This window comes from Montipora foliosa, chromosome 2 (genome assembly GCF_036669935.1).
Source record: "Montipora foliosa isolate CH-2021 chromosome 2, ASM3666993v2, whole genome shotgun sequence".
Classification (NCBI taxonomy): Eukaryota; Metazoa; Cnidaria; class Anthozoa; order Scleractinia; family Acroporidae; genus Montipora; species Montipora foliosa.
The window spans coordinates 64,615,502-64,625,430 of record NC_090870.1 but is presented as its reverse complement, the minus strand read 5'-3'; the positions used below and the strand labels follow the sequence as shown (position 1 = coordinate 64,625,430).

The 9,929-nt window shown below is 39.5% G+C and overlaps 2 protein-coding genes across 3 annotated transcripts in view; one reads left to right on the top strand and one right to left on the bottom strand.

The window, feature by feature from the left end:
- Positions 1–3,573, bottom strand: part of LOC137985665 (ubiquitin carboxyl-terminal hydrolase isozyme L5-like) — a 9,249-nt gene extending 5,676 nt beyond the window's left edge. Inside the window, exons 1-5 of the mRNA XM_068833324.1 lie at positions 3,474–3,573; positions 2,951–3,014; positions 2,769–2,874; positions 1,742–1,867; positions 1,278–1,339 (exon numbers count right to left, since the gene is read on the bottom strand). Of these exons, the coding sequence (XP_068689425.1) occupies positions 1,278–1,339; positions 1,742–1,867; positions 2,769–2,874; positions 2,951–3,014; positions 3,474–3,546 (431 nt within the window). The 5' untranslated portion in view covers positions 3,547–3,573. The remainder of the gene's footprint in view (positions 1–1,277; positions 1,340–1,741; positions 1,868–2,768; positions 2,875–2,950; positions 3,015–3,473) is intronic.
- A 66-nt stretch (positions 3,574–3,639) lies between these two features.
- Positions 3,640–9,929, top strand: part of LOC137985645 (ribonuclease 3-like) — a 37,634-nt gene continuing 31,344 nt past the window's right edge. Inside the window, exons 1-7 of one of the 2 annotated variants that reach the window (XM_068833297.1) lie at positions 3,640–3,815; positions 4,334–6,231; positions 7,179–7,305; positions 7,821–8,333; positions 8,427–8,507; positions 8,598–8,684; positions 9,722–9,808. In XM_068833297.1, coding sequence (XP_068689398.1) covers positions 4,403–6,231; positions 7,179–7,305; positions 7,821–8,333; positions 8,427–8,507; positions 8,598–8,684; positions 9,722–9,808 — 2,724 coding nt within the window. In that variant the 5' untranslated portion in view covers positions 3,640–3,815; positions 4,334–4,402. Of the gene's footprint in view, positions 3,842–4,333; positions 6,232–7,178; positions 7,306–7,820; positions 8,334–8,426; positions 8,508–8,597; positions 8,685–9,721; positions 9,809–9,929 lie in introns of both variants that reach the window. The other variant, XM_068833289.1, reaches the window with a different exon arrangement.

Here is a 9,929-nt window from a genome sequence, read left to right as displayed (position 1 = left end):
AATCAAGGTCAAAGATTTTTTGAGATGAAAAGGCCTTTAGGTGACTTACTACAGTTTTCCGAAGAAAAAGATCAAGATTGTGAAATCTGTGACATCAAAGCAATAGGATGTCTCTTCTGAAGTGTTAGACATTGCAATTGATGTAAAATAGAATTTTACAAAACGAATTATGGCTTCTGGAGGAGGGACTGGAAACTACATGTAGACATTTCAAAGGCCTTTTTCTGAAAAACTACAACAAGTTGCAAAATTGTTGAGACACTTTCATTAAAAAACACCTTTTCTAACTTCCAATACTCGGCGTATCTAGAATTTAAACCTTTCCCACTTCCTCTCCCCTCTCCCCCTTTCAATGTTGACTGCTTAAGTTCCCAACATTTTTTTGTCTTGCTAGCAACACTGATAAGGGGGGAGGGGGGCTGCAGTGTGAGAGATAATAGGGAAATTAATAACGCCCCAAGAAGGTGAAGTGTCTCCACTATTTTTGCAACTTGTTGTAGCTGAGCGACCCCACCTTAAAATTTCAGGATTTCCTTTGTGACAAAAATGTAGAGAAATAAATAGTTAAATCTGTCAGAAAGGTTTTTCGCAAATGGCAAAAACGTTGATTTTGGTCTATTTTGATAATAACGGAAAAACTGTCTGATAGATACATGTATAATTTTTGAAAAATGTTGATAGTTTTATCTTCATAATAATTAGCATTATTGTTTACTACAACATTTTCACCCTGGTTGTGCGACTAGGTTTTGAGAAAAAGGCCTCTGAAATGTCTAGTTTTTGCAAGCCCCCCTTCAGGAGCTCGGTCACTATATTTTGCATTTTTTCTCCTGATTTACATTTTATTTGCTGGGTTAAATAACATTTTACATCAATTGCAGTGACTAGCACTTTAGAATTCAAAATCTTGATCTTTTTTTTCGGAAAACTGTACAGTAGTAAGCCACCTTACCGTAAGTTTCTCAGTTCTTGTCATTTTTTTTCAAAAATAATGGTTTGACTGTACAAACAAATATTATTACCAATCATTTTATCATTGGAATTATTGAGAAGATAAGAAACTTGAATATAGACCAGATTCATAAAAAATTAATGGTTGCCAAGAAAATATTCTTTTGTCTTTGCGCTAATCATCCTCACTAGCCTTGTTAGCATTAACAAAATTCAAAAGAAGTTTCGCTCTTAAGTGAGGCTAGTAAAGACAAATGAATAATTTCTTGAGATGACCTAACATCTTACAAAAAACTCATGCAGTCAGCAAATTGTAAATATCAAACCTGGAAAAGCCATTGTGTACTTTTTTGATGACGTCTGAGTTACTAAGGCTCAGACCCTTCAACTGCAAAAGAAGCATTAATTTTATCTGCATTACTTCATGTCTCTCTAGGCCAATTTATTACCCTCCAAAGATTCCCATCTAGCAAGGAAGATCTTATCAGTCTGCTATAAAATTATACTTTAAAAACAGGTGTGTCTCTCAAGCATGGTTGTTCTTTGTCACTGATGGGACTGGCACACTTACTGGCAGACATTTATGCATCATACTGTAGTTCGAATTTAAAATGTGAAGATTTCAAGTGTCTGACTTTGGGTGGTCTTTCTGAACAAGGACACAAAATTAATTATATAACTTTCATTAGACCAACTAATGACTTTCTGACAAGAACAGAGACACTGCTAATGTTTACAACAAAGGCTTGATGAAATAAGTCTTAGATAAAAAATATGCCCATTGACTTACTGATGAATCAAAAGTGGCTGAAAAGTCCTTAAAACTTGACAAAGTGGGACCCAAGTCTACATCTGGATGATTGCAGTTTAGAAGAACACTGAGAATTGCCTGGGTGGCACAAGCGTTGGTTATCACCTGAAAAGTGTAAAAGAAAGCTAATAGACTCTTTGTCTTGCTGCTCAAGGGGTTAAGAATTTGACAACGTTCATCTTCCTGAGGTGCAAAATTTCCACTAAAATGGAAGGGTGGGAAATTAAAAATTGCAGCCATGGCAATTTGTGAAACTGGAATATAACACCAACATCTTCACCACTGGGTGATCAGAATTTGGGTCCTCAGAACCCAAGTGTTAAAAAAAAAATAGTACCAGTAATCACATTTTTCCTGAAAGTTTAAAATTCTACCTTTCACATGTCATACATGACAGCTGATCTGTTTCATTAGGGGCTCAGAAATGCCATGCATGCAAAACATTTTTGACAAAGATTTAATGGCTTCAGATAGAAAGTAAAGAAGATATAGACTTTAAAAAAATATCAAATGTACATATACATGTAAAGAAAGTCATTTTGAAGACCCAAATCAATGGGCTCCATCATCCATCTCTAACCTTGTTATTTATTACACAATTCTGTAGCCCTTTTGCTTTGGATGAGGGGTGGGGGGGGGGGGGGGAGGGAGAGGTAATGAATTATAAAACAAAACTTGCAGGGGGAGGGGGGTTGCCAAGCAAAAGGGAGGGGATCATGTTGAAGTGCAAGATGTATTGTATTTGGTCTCTTGAACGGCATTATACCAGCAGGGAGACAGAAGATGCACACACAATGTGGCCCAATTTCAAACCAGATACTGAGGTGACACAGTAAGTTGCCTGTCATGTTGGTTCTTGGCACAACTTCAAAAGTTTTCCTCTGGGTACTCCAGTGGCCCCCACCCGTCTCAAGAAAAAAGGTTGAGTCAAGTTTGAATCTTTGATGACCAAAAAAAAAAGGTGACCTGCCAATTTAGAGTGGGCTGAAAATGCCCCAAAACGTACTTGCTTGGCAAAGAAAATTCCAAGAGATCTGCTTTCATGTACAATTGGCCCTGCTGGCTCTTCTCCAGGCTTCCACTTGAACAGAAATACAAGACCATGGACTGGTCTGATCATTACAAAAGAACAAAAGAAAGAAAGGTGAGAAGGAAGCAAAATTAACACAAAACGACAGTGAGTGAAACCTTAAATCTTCTAAGGATGCTTCATCCAGGCTGTAGATTTCTTCTACTTGGACACCAGAACATCCTAAACAAAAACGAAAGACAAGGAATTTCTTCAATTACAATAGGAATTATCCAATTAAATCTACCGTATGTTAAGAAATTAGTCCTTTTATATTCTGTGGTATGCATGTGATGCCACAACATCTTTAAATTTTTGTTCTTCCGCTTGATCAAAACATTCCTGAGTGACAATGCAAAAAGGATTGACTTCCAAAAAAATAAGCAAAACACATTTCATCTCCACCTCCTAGAAAAGGATAGGGACAAGGGGTTGAAAAAGTATCACAACCTCGCGATTTGAGCGGTAGATAAAACAGCTTCTTTTAGTACTGACAATAAAAACTGCGATTCAAATAGCGGCGAAACTGAAGGTACTTCTACTCGACACGTTTGAATTGCACATCAATCTAACCTTAAACCTTCGAACAATTGCTATTATTCAGTAGTCACCAAGGAAAGTTTGAAAAGTCAGGTTACGCACCAAAACCACGGATTAACTCCGTGAAAACACCAGGATCGCTCTCTATGAGGCACCATTCACCTCCGGCCGCCATATTGGAATTTTACCAAGAAAGCATTGCAAGCTCAATAATATACTCTCTGGTTCCCAGGTTCTATTCCAAGGTCACGTACGATAAGAACCTGGTAATCAAAACAAGAACTTTGAAAAATCAAGATGGCGACAAACTACACCGACAACTTGAGTCAAGTTGATATTCTACTCCAGCGCCTGTATATGTTTAACTTGAAGTGACATTACTTGAAAGGAGAGAATCGGCCATGTGGAGATCTCCTCACTTTTCAAGCGTCACGTCTGGGGCCGGTACAGTAAATGGCGTTTCACTCGCAGTAAGAAAGATTAGTGATAAAAATTAAGCTTTAATGTAATACTCATTTCCTTTAATTTAGTGCAGATTCTACGGTGTCATCTTCATCCAGAATAGAGATTATAAGGATTGTGTTATACGCGCTTTCTTACATATTTTTTATGTGTCCTTCATTTTGGCTAAACTACAGAATACGGGACCACCTATTTCCATATCATTGAATAACAAAAGTTCCCATTGTTGTCTGTCTCGTTTTACAAAATCTTCTACCTAATTTGCATGTCCTGGCCCTGTGCGACCCTGTATTCTGTAGTTGCTCTGCAATCTGTGCGGGAAAAAAATGTGCAAGATTTTCAATGTTTTGGTCCCATGAAAAATGGAGTGAGACACCCACACCTCTTCTTTTGTCTCACTCCATTTTTCACCTGGCCAAACCATAAAAAATCCACAGAAATAGTCTATGCAGGCTAGGAGACATTCCTATTGTTTGTTTTGCGATTTTTTTTCCCGCTAGACAAATCAGCCACGTTTTCCTACTGGAGTTCAGCAACAGGTTATTCAGTCAATTCCCAGACAATCTCCAATGGTAAGGGGTGAAGGAATGCCATCATTTCAACAGTTTGCATCTCCTCCAGTATTGCCCAGTCCATCCAACCCACTTCCATTTCACCAGGTCTCACCCAGAGGTCCACAGATATCGCCGCATCCCAACCAGCTTGCAACCACACCACTAATGCATCAGCCTCCTCCCAAATTAGTGCCATCTCCAGTGGCACAGAACCCAGGTTTCTGCAGCCCTCTATTGCAAAATGCCCAACCTTTTAACCCTTCTTGTGGTGTGATGCCTCAGCAGTCAAGAATGGTGTACACTAGACCTTCTTCCAGTGGATTAGTGGCACCAACACAAAGACCATCAACGCAGACGCATTACCCCACCCATGGGGGGATCTTGGTAGCGCCAAGTCAGCCAATAGTGCCATATAGTATGCCATCCTGTACAGTTGGTGTTTTATCATCATCCCAACAACAAGCAATTCCATCTAATGTTCCTGTGCCAGGAGGGATTATAAGATCTCAGCAACCAAGCACATCCTGGTTTGTACCATGTGATACAAAGCATCTGACACCACCAGAAAGAGCACTCAATCCTTCCGCCACCCCTTTCTCACCACATGTTCAAATTCCATTCTCATCCCAAGGACACTTTTCCTCTCCAACTGTGCATCCATCTAATGGTGTCCCATCATCTCAAAGGCAAATTACTCCTCTAAATGTGTATCCTCCTGGTGAGGTGCGATCCTCAATCTTACCCCCAAGACCATTTACACCATCTACTGTACAACCCGCCAAAGGGATCAACTCCTCAGCCATACCTCTAAGACCATTTGTATCATCTGCCATGCCACCTTCTGGTGGATTCCGTATTCCAAGACCAATTACACCAACTGCTATGTCACCCAGTGTAGGTATCCATTCCTCACACTTAACTCCAAGACCAACAATTACATCATCTATTGCACAACCCCCCAATGCTATGCGACCACCAACCTTATCCCAAAGACCCTTTACACCATCTACTGCACAACACCCTGGTAGGATTCCTGCTCCAATCTTGTCTGCAAGACCATTAGTACCATCCACTGTACCTGCCACTAGAAGCATCAGCTCACCAAACTTACACCCCACACTATTTGCACAATCTACTACTCCTGCCACAGGAGTGGCCCACTCACAAAACATACCTCCAAGACCATTTGAACCATGTACTTTACCATTCCATGGCAAGATTCAATCTTCACCTCCAGTCAAGATGAGGCTTACAGCTCCTACCTCACCACTCCCTGGGAGATTCCCTCCAAGTGGAAACTTGTCACCTCCTCAACAACCGTTTGGACAAGCAACCTTTCCCTTGCCAAGAGGTGTGCTGCCTCCCAGGCTACCATCCTCTACCATTAACACAGCCTCACCTAAACAACTTCTATCATCTCAGCAACTAACAGCTTCAAATAATTTACCTGCTTCAGATGGAATTACATCCCCTATACATCAGACATCATGGAACGGTCCTCGGCCCTTGAATCCCAGAAGCATTCCATCTCCTACTTGGCAGCCGCCTCCTTTAAGTAGCTCACAGCTACATCTCCAGAATCCTCAATCCTTTGGACAAGGATCCACCAGTCCTGTTCAACAAAATAGAGCCAGCAGGCCTATGCAGCATGTAAAGGAAGCAGTTGTTGTGCCTGGTCAGGGAAAAACATTATGCCGACCACAGTTACCTGTCAATAAACAGATCAGCCCCATTGGTCAGTCAGCTTTCCCTAAATCACAAGTCCCAGCAAACCCATACACAAGGGCAAGTCGGTCTAAACACAGTAAACAGGGTGAGAGAAGAAGAGATCATGGTAACAGAAGGTCAGTAAGTAATACAATCCAGCAGTGCTGGAAGTTAATGTTGGTCATTAGACATTGTCCTTTAATTTAGCACTCTTACCATTGACTCAATTTAACGTCATTTACTGCATTATGATTTCATGTCTATAAGTCATTAAAGTAGCTTGTGAAAAGGGAACATCCACTACATTGGTTAGAATGACACCTCTAACAAAATTTTGGCATTTTCTTCCAGACCTGTACAATGTTGTCTAATGCTATGATTTTGCCCCTTTTTTATAAATAAATAAATGTAGTTCATGTGTATGGGATAGTCGCAGCGCATATTTTAATACAGGTGGGTCTAAAACACAGGTCACAGTACAGCTGGAACTCCCTGTTCCACTGATGAACAACAAAGCCAAAAGCTTTCCCTAGACCTGAAATGTTCAACATTTTTGTAGCGTCATTAGCCTAAGGGCTAGGGGAGACTTTTGGTGTAACAGTTGTTTACGTATCTGTACAGCACGGCACAGCAACATGTACACTGACCTATAACCCAAGACCTGTGTTTTAGACCTGCTGGGTTAAAACATGTCTGCACTGAAACTACATATCTGGACAAATTAAATGTTGCCCAGGTTGATTACTTGAAACAGAGCTTTTGAGCATGGAGAATTAATGTTTTGGTTGGTCAAGCTTGCAGTTTCATCAGAACTACCTTAATATTATTATATAATTGTATGTAGGTTTTCAAAGCTAGGGAGGGCTTAATGACAAACTATTTTTTGAGTGAATTTAGGTCTGGTTACGAATAATGCATAAAATTTAATGTAATCTGCTCTGCCCACCATTTGCTAGTACAACTAAACATCAGGTTAGTTTAAAATTCAATGGATTAGGGAGCCTCACAAGTTTAAATCTGCATGCAAATCGTGTCTCAATGTTGATTAAGTAATGTAAATTTAATAAATTATAACTTTTCCTAGTGCTCAAAGGAATCAATCCAGCAGACCCAGAGTTTCCCGTTGTTTTTCCCCACCACCTCCCAACATAGAGAGAATAATAAAGTTCACAACTTCAGAGGAGTATTACACTAAGAAGAAGGATGACCAGGTATTATTTTGTGTACTGTATGTTGTTGAGCCATTGATAATATACTCAATTTGTGTTGCAAAATAGGTGCACGTTTGGAATTAAGGGTTTCTTAGTGTACGTTACAGGTAGGAGAAGGCATCTTTGCACTTTTTTTCTGTTAATTCTGTGAAATCTTATTATAAAAACTCTGCACAACTTTCAAGAAAAATCACACTTGATAAGCATAAAATGGTAAATTATTAGATTTTACGGGAAGGGGAAGAGTTATTTAAAGTAATTTGATTTGAATGCCAAATAATTGCCAAGAGTTAAAGCAACCTGAAAGCAGAGAGACAAAAAAAGCATTGATTTTGAGAGAGGCAAAAGGAAGGCTATACAGCTTGTCATAAAAGCATTGAATAGATTTTTTACTTGTTTCGTAGTTGTAAGGAGCACTTAGATTTTTGCTGAGACTCACTACAGCTGTATGTCATCTTTTATAGATAGTTTGCCTTGTTTAAACTTTAAGTTATTTGTTTTCTTGCTTTTAAAAGGAAAATAAGTGCCACCTTCAGGGAACAGAGAAACTAATTGAATTGCATGTTACGTTTGAGAAGGAAATAATAAACATGGTATCCCTTGAACAAGGTGATAATGATGTTGAAAGTGTCAGCAGTAAGGAAAGTCGCCACAAACACACGGATGACAGTGACATGGAATCACTGGTTGAAAGTGATAGCGATGAAAGCCCAGTAAAGTCAAGGCTACAACTGTTTCCTAGCGATGATGAAGGAACCAGCGATGGAGATAGCAGCGGCATTGGAAGCCATGCTTTGAGTGACAGCAATTTTGACAGTGATAACAATGATGATGATGATGAGGATGATGACAATGATGTTGATGATGACGATAGTAATGCAGGGGGTGGGTTGTCCGATGACGAACTTGACAATGCTGGAAATGAGGAAAATTGCCATAAGGGTCCTAGTGTGGCAGAGATCAGGAAAAGGAAGATAGAAGATCCCAGACGCCTTCATCCTGAACTCTGGTTCAATGAGCTTGGGGAGGTATGCACTGTATGCACCTTTTAAACCAAATTATTTTTGGTACCTGGGGCAAGATGTTTTATTAGAATTCAGTTCCTTTCTCATATTTTTCAGACAAATGATGGCCCAGTGTGCCGATGCAGTTCTGCTGACAAAGGACAAGGAATACGCCATGGCATTTATCCTGGTGAAAGTGTAAGTTAAAGCTGTATAATGTCAGACCTTGTATCTGGTCTTGGGCTAGAATGAATTTTCTCTAAAGTTCATGTCTTTGTTGATTTATAGGCAATCACACCTTGTGATCCTTTGACAAACAATAGTGCCAAAATTCATCATTACTGGATCACGGTCACACCACACACCAATTTTATGGTATGTTAGTCCTCTTTTATTTTTAAAGTTAGAGAATTCTCAGTCTGATTTTCATCTGATTATAAAGGGGAAAAGTGGATTTCAGGAAGACTTTTAAAATATAAATTTGCAATTAATTTTGAGCCGGTCATTTTAAAAAGATTACCAATATTATTGAAAAGACTTCAGGACCCAGTTGTTCAAAATCTGATTAATACTGTCTAATGTTTCCCTACTACCAGAGGTTTCTTTTCTTTTGCGTTCACTGGGCTGTCGGGTGCGCGAAAAGAAACCTCTGCCATGGGTCAAAACTCACTTTGATCAAACCGCTGTCCACAACCTTGGACAGCACTCTTCAAACCACATGCCGCATGATATGTTTGCTGACTGTAACTTGAGCCCGCTGAGTCCCACACATTCCTTTATGTGAGGATTTGGTCGCTAAGTAACTGCCGTATATGCAAAACACAGTTAGTTTCGTCCTATGGCAGAGGTTTCTTTTCCTGTACTCAAAAGTACTGGACAGTCCAGGAAACGCAAAAGAAAGGAGACCTCTGCTAGCAGGGAATACTAATCTGCGATTCAAAAGATTTTAATACCAACAACGTTTTGAATTTTGCCTGTCAAAAAAGCCTTAAACTTGTAGTTTTATGTTGAAGGAAAGCAAGTGAAAATGGAAGACTCGTGGATACTCTTTTTGAGCAGATTCAAGATAAACTGCAGTTTATGTTTCTGCCAGTAATCCAGGATTTGCCTTTTAGACTTTCAACAGCCGGGCCCAGATCTGCATATTTAATAAAATCAGATAAAAATAATATTGAAGTTCTGGGAAGACTCAGGTAAAAACCAGAGTTCCTCAAAAAAAGCTTCTCATAGCACCAAAGCATTAACCATTGCAACAAAATCTTCATAATCATTAATAGACTAGTCATTTTTGTTGGAGGATGGCAAACACTCCAACTCATCAACCTTACCCCTCCCCTCCCCTCAAGCAGGGTGTGAATTATCTGTTATTCTGTGTGATCAAAGAATTAAAACTTACAAAATGTACCATACAGACCTCTAATCCAAGTGTCATTCATGCTGAGGGAAAAGATTTCACTTTTGAAGGCTTCTCACTGTTCTCTCATCACCCACTGGAGGAAGTGAGTACATCTTTAAGGCAGATATTGGTGAAAATACACTTTATATGCAGCAACATAAAAACTATTTCCCTTTCAATCCATTGACTCCTAGGAGTGAGACTTAATGGAATTTTCTCTTTCT